The 17,576-nt window shown below is 34.4% G+C and overlaps 2 protein-coding genes, 1 non-coding gene and 1 pseudogene across 4 annotated transcripts; 2 read left to right on the top strand and 2 right to left on the bottom strand.

Moving 5' to 3' along the window:
* The first annotated feature begins 579 nt into the window (after positions 1 to 579).
* LOC144574452 (small nucleolar RNA snoR117) lies at positions 580 to 658 on the top strand. The gene has a single exon (XR_013518220.1). It is a non-coding gene; the product is annotated as a small nucleolar RNA snoR117 (small nucleolar RNA).
* A 1,680-nt stretch (positions 659 to 2,338) lies between these two features.
* EDA3 (DnaJ/Hsp40 cysteine-rich domain superfamily protein) lies at positions 2,339 to 4,177 on the bottom strand. The gene is made up of 5 exons (XM_078324324.1): positions 3,990 to 4,177; positions 3,603 to 3,718; positions 3,124 to 3,295; positions 2,938 to 3,030; positions 2,339 to 2,690 (listed from the first exon to the last, which is right to left on the bottom strand). Exons 1-5 carry the CDS (start codon positions 4,084 to 4,086, stop codon positions 2,560 to 2,562), a joined length of 609 nt encoding a protein of 202 aa, XP_078180450.1. The 5' UTR covers positions 4,087 to 4,177; the 3' UTR covers positions 2,339 to 2,559.
* Positions 4,178 to 4,473: 296 nt separating this feature from the next.
* On the top strand, positions 4,474 to 5,154 carry LOC144574186 (uncharacterized). The gene is made up of 2 exons (XM_078324075.1): positions 4,474 to 4,772; positions 4,877 to 5,154. The coding sequence occupies exons 1-2, from the start codon at positions 4,551 to 4,553 to the stop codon at positions 4,955 to 4,957; spliced, it is 303 nt and encodes a 100-aa protein (XP_078180201.1). The 5' UTR covers positions 4,474 to 4,550; the 3' UTR covers positions 4,958 to 5,154.
* Positions 5,155 to 5,420: 266 nt separating this feature from the next.
* LOC144574151 (AAA-ATPase At4g25835 pseudogene) lies at positions 5,421 to 7,695 on the bottom strand (annotated as a pseudogene). The gene has a single exon (XR_013518135.1). The product of XR_013518135.1 is annotated as an AAA-ATPase At4g25835 pseudogene (transcript).
* Positions 7,696 to 17,576: the final 9,881 nt, after the last annotated feature.

Raw genomic sequence — 17,576 nt, 5'->3', positions numbered from 1 at the left:
CAGCTCAATTCTGAAATGAAATGAATCAAATCCAGTTCAGTTTAAAATTAGTTCGAATCAAATTGGAATTGAATTTGGTTCGGTAGAAACTCTTTTTTTTTTTAGTTCAAAACCATGTTTCAATTTCGAACCAGTTCGGTTCGAAACTGAATCTAATTGCACTGAATCAAACTCGAACTCTTCTTTTCAGTTCGACATCCTGCTTCAATTTTGAACTAGTTCGCTTCAAAATTAGTTCGAACTCAAACTGGATTAAGTTCAATTCGTTTGGAGTCTTTGATATAATAGAAGACAAAATACAACAAATAAGCCCAACAATTAATGGGCTAACGGGCCTTACCAAACAAACAACCACCTATCAACGGCCCATTATATAACTGCTATTTAATTTAGGGTTTTCCAAACAAAACGAGCTATAAATCACCTCACCGGCGCCGTTCTTCAACACTTGCCATTCAATTCCAATGTCAAAGTTATTTTCTGGTGTTTTTGGTGCTGTTTTCTACATAAACGATGCGGTTGTAAATTCGTGAAACCATAAATAATTTCTTTCGTTTGATGTTTATGCGTGTTTTTTTTTGCCGATGATTGTACTAATTGTCCGTACCATCTGAGGTTCATTCCTCTGATGAGATTTTTACAATTTTATCTGAGGCATAAACAATTCTCTCTCTCTTTATTCCTATTTTTATCGATGTTTTCCTCTTGAGCGGTGATGAAAATTTCAAATGTAAAATCAAAAGATCTGCTTTGAATAACTCGTTCTTTGGGGAACTTTCAATTTGAATTTGAGGCAATAAATTAGATCCATTTTATTGGGGAAATTTCAATTTAAGGCAACAAATTAGAGTCTCTGATGCGCTCCTGTCCGTAGCGTTTTTAGCGCTGTACGTTGCCGAGATAGATCCTGGTAGAGTACCAGCATTTGCCATTTTTTCTATGGCTGATCGTATGACACCTGGACATTTCCTATTTGATTTCATTTCGGTTGAGAAAATTTTTCTAATGGTTGCTATGAAGAAATTTATTGGGGAAGGGCAAATGAAATATTTTCTGACAATGTTGTTATATTCATTCTGTGGGAAAGTTCAATTTGAGGCAATAAATTAGAGTCTCTGATGCGCTCTTGCCCGTAGCGTTTTCAGCGCTGTACGTTGCCAAGAAAGTCACTGGAAGAGTACTAGCATTTGCCATTTTTTCTATGGTCGATCGTACGACGCCTGGACATGGCTAATTAGTGAAGATCGGATCAAACATCTAAAATTCTGATTGGGTTCTGTGAATTATTAAAACCTGTTTGGATCAGTGTTGTAAAAAACGTCGGTTTAGGTCGATTAATCATCCAATTTGTTGTTGGCAGAGATCAAACTGTTACAGATTTGATTCATTTTTTCGATTATGCTTGATTATTTCCGAATAATCTCTTGACGGTATTCTATCATGAGCCCATACCATTATTTACAACACTGGTTTGAACCCATTTGTTAGCAACATGTTTTTGACAAAACTGGTAACATGTTTTGGAGAATTTAACAAATAGACCCGTATTGAGGATATCCTATTTGCTTTATCCAAATTAGTTTTGTTATGTTTTGCCAATCTCTGTTTTATTTTATGGCGTTTTCGGCCAGTAAAGACCGGAGGCAGGTCATTTGTCATTTAAATTACAAAAAAAGTACGAAAATTTGGCAGAATGATCTTTCCATTTTCCTGTTTTTTTCGAGGAAACAGAAATTTTTATTTCATATAACAACTTAAGTTTTACTGGCAAGTGGCAACTGATGTTGAAAATAAATTAAACAACAAGAATTTCCATTCGTGTACTATTTTTTGTGATGTATAATGTATTGATAATTTCTTTTTCAATGTTGGTTGAAAACAATAAAATAAAATGTACAGACGTCAGACGTGTTGGCTATTTATAATGGTAATTACTACTTTTGGCAAATCTTCGTAAAAATAGAGAATTAAAATTTTATTAATTTTGATGTTGACTGATTATTAAAATTTGAATTATTAAGGAAACAATTGTTTAGTTTTGTTAAAACTTCATTATGGAATCAATGATCTCTAGAATGCATCTCTTTTCATGTGAACCTTGTCTAAATTCTATAAAACATTTTTTTATTTTTTTTATCATTTTGATAGTTGTTTCGTTGTTCTTTTCCTCATTTGGATTGAAATATTCCTTATCCTCTTCAATTTCTTATTTAAGTTCTTCTACCGATCAAGATGGATTGTATTTCATCATGAGTTTGTTCAGAATCAAGATACAGAATTCTCTTTATATCGCCCTCACAATTTGACAGTACAAAATGTTGTGTTGAAGAAGAACAAATTTGTGCTTGCACAAATTATATGGTATCCATGCTCAAATTTACTTGATCATAACTTTCCTCATCAAGAAATTTACAATACCAAGAATTACATTACTGAATTTCTATTAATAAAAATTCAAGTAGTTTTAGATTGCTAACGCACAAAAATATTGAGCATGCTCTTCACAGAAGAATATTTTAACCTATTCATAAAAATAGATCTACAAATAGGGAGATTTAGCTAGGAGTCAGGTAGCAACTTGCCATTGTACATCTTGTCAAGTAACTTTTGTGCATCAGGCCTACGAAGGAGTCCTTTATTATTAGGCAAACCAGTTCCTAGACACACCGGGCACACCAGCTTACCCCGACCTATTAATTGTATGTCATTAATAACAAACAAATCTTAATAAACATAAGCTATGAAAAGATACTGCTATGTGCTGTTTTGCACTTTTGCTTATCAGATTTATACCAGTACATGTAATTGCTAATTACTCTAGTTGTTTGTAGTACGAAGCAGACAATTTTATGGTTTCTAATGAAATCAGTGGGCAACCACTTTTTCAAAAAAAACAAAAAAAGCTATGAAAGGACTGAAGGCAGAAGCAGACATTACCATAGCAATTTGGACATTCAGTGAATTCATAAACATCTTTAGCTCGCTTCCTATTAAGAGCTTTCCACTTGCCCGTTCCACCACACATGTCACCTGAAATTATATTAAGAGCAAATAAATATATATTGTTCATTTTAACAATTGGACTTGTAATGTAATACACGTGATGTGAATCCACTATCTCACATATTATGGCACCGCTTCCGCGACAGTTTGCACAGACAGCCTTTTCTTTTGCTAATGGTGCTTTTACTTCTGCTAAGCTCTTAGGTGCATTGATAGAAGACAGATTTACCGAGGCAATCGTTGCACACAGACATGTAATACACTTGCGTCTTGAAGGAACTGATTGTCCGCTCTGCACAAAAAATGTAAAGATGAGGAGTGAGAAGAAGAGATATAGAACACATCTCATCTACAATAATCATACGATCGAAGAAACATAAATTGTCAGTTCAGCAGAATTTCCTCTTCATCGACAACTAAATTTTTTCCAGTTCAGCACACTATACAAGTTCTTATGTTCAGAATAATTATCAAAGCAACAATATGAAATAAGGGATGACATTTTGTGCAACTAAATCCATTTTGCTATCTGCAATTGTAACCACAAATGGATAATAAAAGGTATAAATTAGACTGCTAAAAAACGGCTCACTAGCAACCTTGAGGTCCGAAGTTTGTGATGAAGACTCAGTATTTCCTAGCTCTGGCAGGCCATTTTCGGAATCAAAAGATGCAGGACTCGTAGAAGACGATATCGAATTGGAACATGATAGCACTACAATAAAAAATGAATTAAAGGCAATTAGATATAGGTGTGACCATGAAGAAGTACCGGAAAATCCTGTGAAATTTGCTTATCTATTGATTTAATTTGTTTATTTCGTGCCATTTTTTTTTCTTTTGTTGTGTGATTGATTGCTGGTTTATGAATTCAAGTTATAATTGAGCATTCAGCAAGATTCTGGTATACAGTTTAAGAAAAAGAGCCAGTAAATTATCTAAAAAGTATTGTCTGGGAAAGAACAGAAGCTAAACAGCCAACTAACCTTTCAAATTCCTGAGACCCGTTCTCCTACGAGACGTAGGAGAAATAAAAACGGGAGGAAGGGGAGACGACTGGAACAAATGGCAGAAGCTGCCCATTTCTCTCTTCTCTCCGAGTCTCTCTCTCTTTGTTGTTGCCTGGGGAAGACATTTTGAGGTCGAGGTTTTCTATCACTTGGCAGAGAAGAGCAAGATATCTTCTTTGGAGCGAGTGTTTGATGGGCCGAACACAATCTCATTGAAGCCCAGCCCAATACAAAACAAACCACCTTAGGCCCTTTACCAAGCTTAGTAAATGATTAACCTCTATCCAGTGTTTGATGGGCTGTGGGCCTTAAGCCCCTTTATCACTTGGCAGAGAAGAGCAAGATATCTTCTCTGGAGCGAAATCACTAGATCATGTGTTTGATGGGCTGTGGGCCGATTAAAAGCCCATAAAAAACAAACTGCCTTAGGCCCTTTACCAAGGTTAGTAAATGAGTAACCACTATCCAGTGTATCCGAGTGTTTGACTGCTAGTCCGTGGGCCGATTCGGTTTACCAGCGGTAAAATAACGGAAATTATGAACGACGCTAATTTCCCGATCGATCGGAAGAGAATGGCGGACGGGAGTGTCAAGCCCGCTAGTGCCATCCACGTGGCGACAAATGGAGCCGCTGATCCACCGCTGCCTCCCTCCTCCGCCTCCGCCTCCGCCTCCGCCTCCGCCTCTGCCGCTGAACCGAAGCTGAAGCCCGCCTTCAGGCCAGCCAAGGATGACACCAAACCTACCCTTCGAGATCCTGTGCGTCGGTTTATCAAATCTGTATCGTTTTATTTCAGGATTTAGTTATTTGAATTTTGAGGTTATGATTTTTTCTTTTTGTATTTTGTTTTTGTTTGAGTTAGATATCGAGGTCAGATCCAATTGTCACGGAACAAGCTATGTTGCGTCTGCCTCCCTTTCCTAAGAGTTCTACTCAATTTTGAAGCTATGTTGCGGCTGCCTCCCTTTCCTCTTGTATGAATTGGTGAATGAGAAGTTGGTGTTAGATGGAAATGTGAATGAGTAATATATACTTTGTAATATTTGCCAGTGGCAGCACCACTAAGCAGGAAGCAGCTTTACTGTCTCCTTGATTTTGTTACTTTGAGAAGAAGAATCAGTGAGAAGAATTTTAGTCCTTTCTTTTGGAGTTCTTTTTGATGAAAATCTATCTTGATTTTTCTTAGTGCTTTGCTTTCCAAATGAGCCTGAGTTATTCTTGACCAAAGTAACTTTTAATTAAGCTCTGCAATGCAGAGATGGTTGTAGACTTGTAGTTGTACATTCTTAATTTGTGATCTTGGTACTACCAAATCTGGATTGTTCTGTACATGATCTAACTGCACAGCCCTTGGCTTGTTCTGATTCATTCATATGTTACTGGTGCATTCATGTCGCATTCTAGTACTCTGCAATCAGTATTCTAGTTTAAAATGTTTATGATATAAGGTATAACATTAACATCCGTACTGTTTTATTGCCAAACTTGGTATCTGGCATAGTTAACACATTTAATTGTTGTTGGCAAATCCGGGTAATGCTTGTCGATTTCTTGTGCGACTTGTTGCAACAGTTGTGGTTTCGATGTAACATTTTGTTAGGCCAGAAATTTAGTAAAACTAAAGGCATCATTTATACCTGCATGCAGATGTTCTGAAATTAGTTCCAAAGAGCTTGAAAAAGGAGAGGTGATCAAAACTATTTAACCTGCTATAATGGTCCAAGTTGTTCATGCCAGTTTTCTGTACTGTTTCGGTTGCCAGAGGAAGTTAGAAATTTCAGTTGGAAAATTTTGAAATTTGGGGACTATTGCAAGTCAAGCTAGAACAAAAACAGTTGTAACAATAAATACTTACAGAAATCAGCCGAAAGACTGATGCAGAGCTACATAAACTGAGCGGTGGCAAAATGCTTAACTAGAAAATTTGAAATTGAAGCAAAACAAAAATAGATAAAAAAAAAAATACCGAAAATTAAACCAACTAATACATGCAAAACTAAACCCCTCTCCTTCCAGAGTCAGACTTGGTTAAACTCTTAAGCCTCCCCAGAAGTCTAACCTTTCCCTCCCATTTTGATCCAGCCTTTCCCTTCCTCCCCTTCTGTGACGAACCCTCTGAGCTCTCGGCACCCGACTCCTCCCACCCACAATCTTCCTCTTCACCGCTGCCACCTGCTCTTCTCTGTAACTCAGCTGCCAGCTCTCTCACTGCTGTCTCAGGCTCCTCTCTATTTCTCAACAACATTTCACCTACTTCTGCAGGGGTCATCTCAGCTCCTGCTCGTATATACCTCTCAACGTTATCTAGCAATTGATGCTCTCTCAGTCCGACATATCGCTCGACCAGCTCCCTGACTGCATGGGCCCCACAATGGCGTAGTTTGACATGGACATCCATCCTCCCTGCTCGTAGTAGTGCCGGGTCTATGCCATCAGCATAATTTGTAGTGAAAACTATGATCCTTTCTTCCCCACAGCATGACCATAATCCATCAGTGAAGTTTAACAAGCCTGAGAGCGTCACACGCCCTTCTTGCCTTCTGCTATAATCTTCAAAGTCTGAATCGTCATCAAATGACTGCAATCGTAGCCTTTTATTTATATTTTTCGTAACTTTGCCAATCTGGTGACTGCGACGATCACCAGTCAACTCAAGGGAACAGTCAATATCTTCTATGACAATGAGTGACCGGTTAGTGGTTTGGATCAACAGCTCGCGCAAGTCCGAGTTACTTGCCACACGGGTGAGTTCTAGGTCGTATACATCATACCTTAAGTGGTTAGCCATGGCAGCGATGAGAGATGACTTGCCAGTGCCTGGTGGGCCATGCAAGAGGTAACCACGCTTCCATGGCCTTCCGATGCAATGGTAGAATTCTTTACCATCGGCAAATGCAGATAGGTCACCAAGTAACTGCAACTTCACCGCTGGGTCAAGTGCTAATGTGTCGAATGTAGCAGGGTGGCGAAATGGAACTGACATCCATGCACCACCACCACCACGTTGTGAGTTAGTATAAAGCCGGCGTGTGCGGGAGGACCGCTCTAGCTGGTCAGCTGATCTGGAGAGATGTGCCAGGTAAGCTGGCAGCAAGGTCGAAGCATGCCGCTTTGGCAAGCGGAGCGAGAATGAACGGCGCTCCTCAAGTGAGTCTTGCAATGTGTCTGCATGGTGGCTCCATACAAGACGGTGCCCATTGAACGTGTCATCAAGCGAGTGGTTTGGCGAAAGGGAGAGGGAAGGAGAGGTGGATGAAAGGTCTGAGTTGGACCGTGACAGTGAGACAGTAAGACGAGGTGGAGGGAGAGAATGAGAGGAGAGTACTGATTGGTGGAGATATAGGTGGACATGTCTGTATAGGTCATTTGGCTCGACTGATGCTGAACCGAGAAATTCGGGCACATCAAAGTACGAGTAGGGGGTGAGCGAGTCTTGCAAAGATTGCCAGAGAGAATGAAGGAGAGAGAGAAGTTGAGAAGGAAGAACATTTTGGAGGATGGTCAAGAGACCTAAGAGAGACCACATTTGAGACAAGAACTCCATGCTTTTAGTTAATAGTAGTATAACGGTTGGTTGATGAAGGTGAACTGATATCATGAGTAGTAGTATTTAACTTTGAAAGGAAAAGGGAGGGAAAAGAAAGGGGCAAAAGTGAAAGGTGATGAGATGAGGTAGCTTCAAAACAGTAGACAGTAGTGTGTGCTTTCTGCTTTGAATATATAAAATTAGTTGCTTTTTGTTTGTAGTACCTTTTGTTTGAGGTGTTGCATGCCTCGGATTAAAGACAAGGTGGCGGTGGAGACGGCATTGATCCCCACACGAGGTGGGAATGTCTAGATGTCAAGGCCATGGCAGCTGAGGCCATGACCTATGACTCCAAAGGTCAACATTGACATACTCTATTTTTTTCAAAATTAAGCACCTCATGATTTTTTTTTTTTTTTTGCAAAATTTCACGTCCGGTCCGTAGGCTTTCATTTCCATGAATTCATAAGTTACAATTTCGCTGCATACAAATGTCATTCAAGCTACTACAAATCTTCTATCGAATGATTAAAATCTGGACAAGAACCAACATCTGAAGCCTCAGAAATGATTAATTTATTGTTCTTGCTCAGCAACATATAGAAACTGTGATAACATCAAACAATGGTATGTTTGATTAGTTTCTCTTGAATCAGTTACCATCAATCGTTGCACAGATTTTGCCAGTATACAGGATGTTAGATTGATCGTGAGCCTTACAGATCGACACAAAAGTGAAAAAATATACATATATGTTTGGTTCATAAAATTTGGAAGGTGTACTATGTACACCTGGTTTTAGTTGAATTTACTATTTGCTGAGTTTTCTGGTCTTGCAAAAATGGCCATACATATCCAGTGCCAATCTATATGAACTCTGACCTAAAACGGACGGAACAGTTCATACCGAGTTCATATTGAAAAGCTCCTAAAAAGCATCAGTGGTCTCGATCCGGTCTGTCAATTTTACATTAGAGATACAAAATTAAAGAACTTAAAGACTGTTTTGCAAAGTGAGAAAACAGCAGATACAGAGGAGTGTACCAGTTACAGGATGACCTGTTACACGCTGTGACTGGTTTCTGGTTTCACAGAATAATTCATGAGAAGTCCCACAATAGGATAGCATGCTTACAAGGTACACAACATTTGTAACTACTTGTAAAGTAGGCTTTATAATTTTTAAATGGAACTGGTATAATTATTCAATCTGTACATCTTTTATGTATACCGCAGTTTATATATCGCTTTAGTTTAATACCGAATCATGATCCTTTTTGCTCTCTTTTTCTGTGTTTTTGCCCGGCCCCTAAAAAAACAAATGTGTACAAATAATTTGTAGAACAAAATACTGGTAAATTAATCTGAAACATACTCGATGAGGATATGTACTCTCTCCTTTTGCAAAAGTTTAGCAAAGGTCATCCATATGCCAAGCAAGTAAAGATTACATAATTAATTGCATGTCACCATGTGAGAAAAAGTAAACCTTTTTTTTTCCTTTTTTCTGGAATGAAAGAATAAATTCCCTTAGTAAATAAAAGGACCAATTTATTCCTCCAACGAAGAATAAATTCCTCCTGGCAACTAAAGTAAAAGCACAAAAAGTTCTTGTTGTATATTTATAGGTAGAATGACAGCTGAAATTAAGCTAAGCCTTTTCAAGTAATAAAAATTCACTTTTTCTAAGAGAAGGTTTTTGTTCTCCCATAATTTTGCTTTGCAAATACTAATACTAATTGCAGAAAATTTTTTAGAAACCATAAATAAAAAAATATATTTTACCAAACCAATTTAATTGCTTTGGTTTTTACAAAAACCATAATAACTGAGATGCCATTCCAGTCTGAATTTTTTTTTTGGACCAAGTTATCATTTTGGTCCGAGCCATTTTCACAAATTTTGAAAAAAAATGTTGTAAAACTTGTGAAAATACCTCAGACTGAATTGTCATTTCAGTCTTGAAAAAAAAAATTTAGACCGAAATGACATTTCAATTCTTATGATTTTTTGCAAAAAAAAAATCACGTTGGTTTCATAAAAATCTTTTTTTTTTTTTAATTATGGTTTATAAAAAAAAATTCCTAATTGCATGCTCCTACAAGACCTCGAATTTACTGATAATTACATGCTAGCTCATTGGAAAGCTGATATATGATTATTTCAAGATTGTAAATTTATAACATTAGAAATTAATGAATTCTACAAAAGAAGAACATAGCTGATAGCCCCCACTTTAATAGAAAGAGAGGTCACGTGGGGGCAGCAAGCATAGGATTCTATTCTCATAAGACAAAAAGAGAGTTTGGCTTTGGCATAATCAATTCTTTCCCTAATTATATGAACATTCCACTGAGTTCACTGTTATTAAATTAAAGTGCATATCCAAAATCTGCTGCTACGCTTGTGTCACGGCACCTTTGTATTACCCTTCTTTAACTCAAACGGCCAGGCCTTCTTTTTGTGCCTTAATTCTCTTTTCCTTTGTTTAGGGTAGTTTAATTTAAGGACCTTTTGTGCAGAATCCCTAGCAACTAACCACTGGTTTTCTTTTTGTAGAGGGCACAGATGTCGTGCTACTTTTATGATTGGTCTATTTTTGTGGTTTAGACGAGTATCTGAGGGTAACCAGTTGCTAGCAGCTAAAATATATATATATATATATATATATTTTTTTTTTTTTGTGGTTTAGGGCTGTACGTACAAGTAGAAAAAAAAATTTAATTATAATTTCAAATCGTTATTTTTTCTTAAATCTTATTTTATATGTTAATCTAAAAATGACGTCAATTGACCTTATCAATTTCTACGACTTTCTACTCATATTACTCAAATGAATTATCAATATTGGAAAAAAATAACTGAGATGCTAGCTAGGTTCCGACTTTCAAGCAGAGATATATTGGATAGGTTTTCATTTCTTAAGTCCCACAATCCCTACTTAAATTGCAATGATCCACCATATAAAGAACCACAGAATCTACCTATCGCCTTCCTTGTGAGGCAGTGCATTACAAAATGCATTGAGCAACACCCAACACAAACAACTTGATTATTAATAGTGCACGTCAAGTACACTTAGCAATTTTTAAATTTCACTCAGACTTGATAATTTTAACATTGATAAACAGAATCTTGATATAGTTCTTTGAGCCTCTAATAACAATTGAAAGCAATGTGATAAGGGCTGCTAATGAGTCGAGCCGGCTAGCGAATCAATGACTCGAGTGGCTCAATATTTCATAATGAATCGGACTCGAAACTAAAAAATGTCCTAACTAGACTCGGCTCACTTTTGAAAGGAAAAGCTCGGCTCGACTTGACTCATGTAAACACTTGGCTCGACTCGTTAGCTCGTGAGCCGGCTCATATTACATGTTAAAAAAATGATAATTTAATTATTTTAAATAAATAATTGAAGTGGAATAGAGATATTATTGTGACTTTAAATTACATGTTGAAAAACTTTAATTATTTTTTAAAGAAATGATCGTTTTTTCAAATTTATTTAGATCATTTCTTTAAAAATAATTAAAGTTTTTCCACATGTAATTTAAAGTCACAAGAATATCTCTATTCCACTTGGATCATTTCTTTAAAATAGTTAAATGATCATTTTTTCAACATGTAATATGAGCCGGCTCGCGAGCGAGCTCACGAGCCGAGTCGAGCCAAGTGTTTACATGAGCTGAGCCGAGTCGAGCTAATTAAGTACTTACATGAGCCGAGCTGAGCTTTTTTCTATTCAAAGTGAGCCGAGTTAGAGCCGAATCATTTTGCTTCTCTCATTGAGCCGAGCCGAGTTTGAGCCGAGCCGAGTTTGAGCCGAACCTTAATCATTAGCAGCCCTAAATGTGATCATAAATGTGCTTATTGGATTATGAACTAGGTAACCGTATAATGTACTTGCAAGGGCGGATCTACTGTAGCATAGCCGTCCCCTTTGGGAATTTTTTTTTGCCCCATCTGGATATTTGATTTGTAATTCATGTTAAATTTAGTGTTAAAATCAAAATAAATTTCTTGAATTATGATTGGTAATATTAATTATAAGTTATAGGATTAGAAATTATAAGTCAGGGTATTGAAAAATATAAGTCAAAACATTGTTTTTTTTATCGAGTACCCAATTAGTTAATGGATTTAAATCCGATAAACTATTTAAACTCAATTCGATATTTTTTTGCCCCCTGTTGACGAAAATCCTGGGTCTGCCCCTGTGTACTTGTACTTTAAAGGTGCAGTATTAGTGCCAACTAATAAATAGTAGTACTAAAATATGATGTTTCTATTATATCATCTGATACATCTGAAACATTGGAATCAAATTAAATTCATATCATTTTGCATGCAACAGCATGTCCTTTGTGAAATTAAACATGTTGTTTTTCTAATAAATGAATTGTGTAACAATTTTCATTCAATTCGTAAATTATTTTATGTTTGACAAACAGTAAAATTTCATCAGAATTCTTTATGTTTCGTATATATAATTTGTTTATAATAAATATATATATTATTTTATTCGCTAAACTTTAAAATTAAGTTGTTACGGTTGTCCAGGTTATCAAAGTAATACATTGTTAATGAATCTCCACCCTTTTTTATTTTCTTAAATATTTATAACTCTTTTTTATTTTTTCTCTCAATAATTGATATATAATTATATTCCAAACTATACAAACAAATGTACAAATATTCAGAGGATAAAATACAACTCTAGCCATTTGGATAAAGAAAAAAAAATGTAAGCATAGACTTACACCAACCATTAAAATTTATTGCAAATTGCTTGAATTTCCTTATGGAATGTGTAATTAAGAAGTCAGGGACAGAATATTATTCGGTCCATTAATGGTTTATAATATTTGAATTCGGAAATTATTCTTTCAATTCAATGTTATATACAAATAACGTCAATCTTATGATCAGTTTTTGTTGCCAATCTTAGATGAATTATCAAAATTGGGAAAAAGGAAAAAAAAAATGGGATGCTAGTGTCCGGAGATTACCGGATAGGATTTCCGTAAGTCCCACAATCTTTAATTTAATTAAAATTGCACCTTATATAAACAAGCACATAACATATATATCGCCTTTCTACTGAGGCAGTGCATAACAAATGCATTTAGCAAAATCAAAACCCTAAAATTGATCATAAATAGTGTACATGTGCACTCAGCAATTTTAAAATGCATATCAGTCGCTTTTTAAAATTAATTTGCAACAAAATATTAGATGTATTTGGACATAGAACTATATATTTTTTTGAATTTTTTTTTTTACTATTTATTAAGTATTTTACAAAACTGTTATTTTTAGACAATTCTGGACCACTGAAAAATAGCATTTTTGTAAAATACTTAATAAATAGTAAAAAAATTCACAAAAAATGTAAATTTTTATCTCCAAACATATTTTTAATATAAATATCATGTTGAATAGTTTGGAATTTTGGATCGACTGTTTGGACTTATAAAATTGAAAAATCGAATTGTTGTAAGATGTTGTAACTTTAAAATGTTGTAAGTGGATTCCTCCTCATATATTATATATTAATGAACAATGAATTAATTCTTCAACTATTCATGATAGTTGTGTTACACTTAATTAATTATTAAAACATGTAAATAATTTTCGTCAAATTCTAATAAAATTTAGACTTTTAAAACACGTATATATATTTGTGAAATGAATGTGTTGTAATGTATTGTTAGTAAATAATATATATATATATATATATATATATATATATATATATATAGAGAGAGAGAGAGAGAGAGAGAGAGAGAGAGTGGCTAAGCTCAAATCGTTTGTTCCTAGGCTCAGGAACAAACGATTCAGTTCTCTGATTTCCGAAGTTCAAACGGCCGATCCAAACCGTTAGATGTTTAATCTATATTAAAATGTGCTTGGAGACAAAATTTCATATTTTTTGGAATTTTTTTACTATTTATTAAGAGGGTTTGAAAGTCGCTGTTTTTTTATGGTGCAGAATTTTAATAAAAACAGCAACTTTCAAACCCTCTTAATAAATAGTAAAAAAATTCCAAAAAATATGAAATTTTGTCTCCAAGCACATTTTAATATAGATTAAACATCTAACAGTTTGGATCGGCCATTTGAACTTCGGAAATTGGAGAACCCAGTCGTTTGTTCTTGAGCCCAGGAACAAACGATTTGAGCTTAGCCATTCTCTCTCTCTATATATATATATAGAGTAAAGCTACGCTACTTCGCGAATTAAACGGATTATTTTAATTCGCGCTCATATCTCTAGTTTTGAAGTCCAAATAGCTGATCCAAACCATTAGATATTTAATCTATATTAAAATGTGCTTGGAGACCAAATTTTACATTTTTTGGAATTTTTTTACTATTTATTAAGATGGTTTGAAAATCGCTGTTTTTATTAAAATTTTGTACCATTAAAAAACAGCGATTTTCAAACCATCTTAATAAATAGTAAAAAAATTCTAAAAAATGTAAAATTTGATCTCCAAACACATTTTAATATAGATTAAACATCTAACGGTTTGGATCGGCTATTTGGACTTCGAAACTAAAGATATAGGCGCGAATTAAAACAGCCCGTTTAATTCGCGAAGTAGCGTAGCCTTACTATATATAGAGAGAGAGAGAGAGTAAGGCTTGGGTGCTATGGATAGCATAGAGGGCTACGGTGCTACGGTGCTACGGCTCAATATTCGAGTTTTCAAAATCCTAACGGTCGATCCGAACCGTTCATCTTGTTCTCCATATTAATATGTGCTTGGAAACCAAATTTTATATTTTTTTGAAATTTTTTTACTATTTTTTTAGATAGGTAGAAAATCAAATATCTGAATGGTGCAGAATTTTTTAGATCAAGTGATTTTCTACCTATCTAAACAAATAGTAAAAAAATTTCAAAAAATATAAAATTTGGTCTCCAAACACATATTAATATGGAGAATAAGATGAACGGTTCGGATCAACCGTTAGGATTTTGAAAACTCTAATATTGAGCCGTAGCACTGTAGCCCTCTATGCTATCCATAGCACCCAAGCCTTACTCTATATATATAGAGAGAGAGAGAGGGGTTGACTAAGATCAAAGTGGTAGTTCCTAAGTTTTGGTGCTACCGATTCGTTTTTCAATTTTCAAAGTTCAAAACGTCGATCTAAATAGTTCAAGTCAATCTCTATATTAAAATATGCTTGGAGACCAAATTTTACATTTTTTATGAATTTTTTTACTATTTATTAAGCCAGTTTGAAAATCACTAATCCAACGGTTTAGGATTTATAATAGCATTTTCCGTTATTTATTCGCTACCGTTTCATTATCTGACAATCATAACTTAATTCATAGCGAGTAAAGATAGGATACGGATAAAGTCAATTTGTATTGGATATGTGCATGAAATGTGTCCATTCGACTCTTATGGTACCCGTTGACACCCCTATTTATGAATCCTAATTTTTTTTTTTTTTCGAAGCAAAGTTCGAAAAGTACCCTTAGCATTTCGGAAAAGTAAAGTGTTTGATAAAAAAGAAATCGTAAAGTTGGTATATCTTCCAAATACGTACAGAACAAAATTAAGCTAGATGCATGCGTTGGACCTATTTATCCTTATATTCTTTCTTTTTTCTACGCATCGTGCTTGCAATGATTTAATGATTCTCAACACCTAGCCTTTTCCCCACATCTTATATTTACAACTAATGGTAGCTATTTAAATTATATAGTCTAATACATACACCTTCGAATAGGGGTGTTCATTGAATCCGGTTTAGTCGGTTTTGAACCGAACCGAATTAGTTTGGATCAAATGGTTCAAATGGTTCGGTTTTTTCAGTTTAATGGTTCGGTTCGGTTTGCATTTTAAAAGTGAATTATAACTTCGGTTCGGTTGGGTTTGAAAATTTTCAAAACTGAAATAACTGAACCGACCGAACTTTTATATATTAGGAATTTGGTCCGGACCACTCCGGTTTATTTCTTAATGCTCCGGTTTATTTCTTAACCAATTGCTTTAAATACTTCGACTTATTTCTTAATATCCCAATTTATTTCTTAATACCTCAGTTTATTTCTTAATTTTTATTTTATTTAAAAAAAAAAGCAAGATGTCCATTCCATTGCTGAAATATAGTTAGATACAAAAATTAAATCCTCTATTAGTTTATTTCTTAATATACTTTGATTTATTATAAATCAATTACTTTAAATAAAAAAATTAATATATTTTAGTTTGAACCGAACAAACCGAAATAAAACTTTAATTTGGTTCAGTTCGATTGTAATGCTAAATCAGTTCAGCTCGGTTCTATTTTTGAAACCGAATTATAACTTTGATTTTCCTATGACCGAACCGAACCGATGAACACTCAAACCTTCGAATGTATCAGAGCATAAAATCTTATTCAATCTGCTTATATGGGTTATATTTATTAGCCACAAAATAATGCCTTACATGAAGTAGACACACACATGGGGAAGAATCTGATTTTAGCCCAAAACTACTTTTAGGCACCACGCAAACTTCTTTTGCTTTCTTTCTTGGGCCTCTTTATTTGTGTCGCCTTTGGAGGAAACTTTGCTTCCCTTTATGCTCCTCTATGTTTTTCTAACTTATCCTTCATGTAAAGTTGATGCTACTTGAAGAAGAAAGTCTCTAAATTTTTATGTTAAACAACAAGTGATTGTGTGTGTATATGTTATGTAAAGGACCGTCTTTTGTTGACAATATATTAGTTTAATAATCTTAAAAAAATATTAAGATTATAAACCCTAAACCCTAAAACTTATTGGATTGGCTTTAATAGAAAGTAATGTAATCTAAATTATATTGAATTTTCATTAGATTTATATACATCTAACCTACTGCTAGGATGTCTATAAATTGACTTAATTACAATTGTTATTTTTAACGAACTATAAATAAATTTCTAATTATAAAAAATTTGCATTAGATTTGATATACAACCAACCTATTTCTATCATGCCTATTCTGGTTTCTATTAATAATTTTTTTAGTTTAATTTAAAATGGCATCAATTTGAAGGCGGTATTTATTGACAATCAAACTTTGTCTAACATTGTGCCAACTAACATCAAAATTCATCAAAATAAATAGTAGAATTGCAGATGTGTTCTTTGTGTCATTTAGATATATTATACATAAGTTTGAGAAATTTAAGAATTGCTTGGTCACCAATTAATATGGACAATATTAAACTGTAAATTGTGCAAATCACTTGATGGATTAATAGGTTTCAAGTACGTCAATTTCTCTCTCTCTCTCTATAGAGGTTGACTTGGATAAGTCATGGAGTAAAACGCGTTTGTACTCCACGTCATATTTTCATTTTGAAAATTCAAATAACCGATTTGAACATTCCAACATGTTCTCCATATTAAAATGTGCTTGGAAACTAAATTTTACAATTTTTTCGAATTTTTTACTATTTATTAAGCAATTTTGAAAATTGCTGTTTTGCTATAAACAGTAAAAAACAGTAAAAATTTCTGGACCATTGGATCAGCGATTTTCAAAGTGGGTTAATAAATGGTAAAAAAATTCCAAAAAATGTAAAATTTGGTCTCCAAGCACATTTCAATGTGGAGATCATGTTGAGCGGTTCGGATCGGTCGTTTGAATTTTCAAAATAAAAAATATATTGCCATGGGACACAAACTCATTTTACTTCATGGCTCATTTTAGTCCAACTCTCTCTCTCTCTCTCTCTCTCTCTATATATATATATAGGACTTGGCTACGGTGCTATGGGTAGCTAAGAGGCCTCCCATGCTACGGCTCAATATTCGACTTTTCAAAATTCTAACGGTCGATCTGAACCGTTCATCTTGTTCTCCATATTAATATGTGCTTGTAGACCAAATTTTACATTTTTTGGAAATTTTTTACTATTTTTTTAGATTTATTGAAAATCGCTATTTTTCAGACAAATCTGGACCATAAAAAACAGCGATATTCAATAAATCTAAAAACATAGTAAAAAATTTCCAAAAAATGTAAAATTTGGTCTC

This window comes from Carex rostrata, chromosome 22, assembly GCF_964058835.1.
Source record: "Carex rostrata chromosome 22, lpCarRost1.2, whole genome shotgun sequence".
Classification (NCBI taxonomy): domain Eukaryota; kingdom Viridiplantae; phylum Streptophyta; class Magnoliopsida; order Poales; family Cyperaceae; genus Carex; species Carex rostrata.
This window is presented reverse-complemented; position numbering and strand designations above follow the sequence as displayed.

What these genes read in the sequence shown, in the direction of transcription:
- EDA3 (XM_078324324.1), bottom strand. Translation starts at nt 4,086, where the DNA reads ATGGGCAGCTTCTGCCATTTGTTCCAGTCGTCTCCCCTTCCTCCCGTT. An exon ending in CACAAACTTCGGACCTCAAG is followed by an intron (nt 3,296 to 3,602) that starts GTTGCTAGTGAG and finishes TTTTTTGTGCAG; the next exon opens with AGCGGACAATCAGTTCCTTC. An exon ending in TGAATGTCCAAATTGCTATG is followed by an intron (nt 2,691 to 2,937) that starts GTAATGTCTGCT and finishes TACAATTAATAG; the next exon opens with GTCGGGGTAAGCTGGTGTGC.
- LOC144574186 (XM_078324075.1), top strand. Translation starts at nt 4,551, where the DNA reads ATGAACGACGCTAATTTCCCGATCGATCGGAAGAGAATGGCGGACGGG. An exon ending in AACCTACCCTTCGAGATCCT is followed by an intron (nt 4,773 to 4,876) that starts GTGCGTCGGTTT and finishes TGTTTGAGTTAG; the next exon opens with ATATCGAGGTCAGATCCAAT.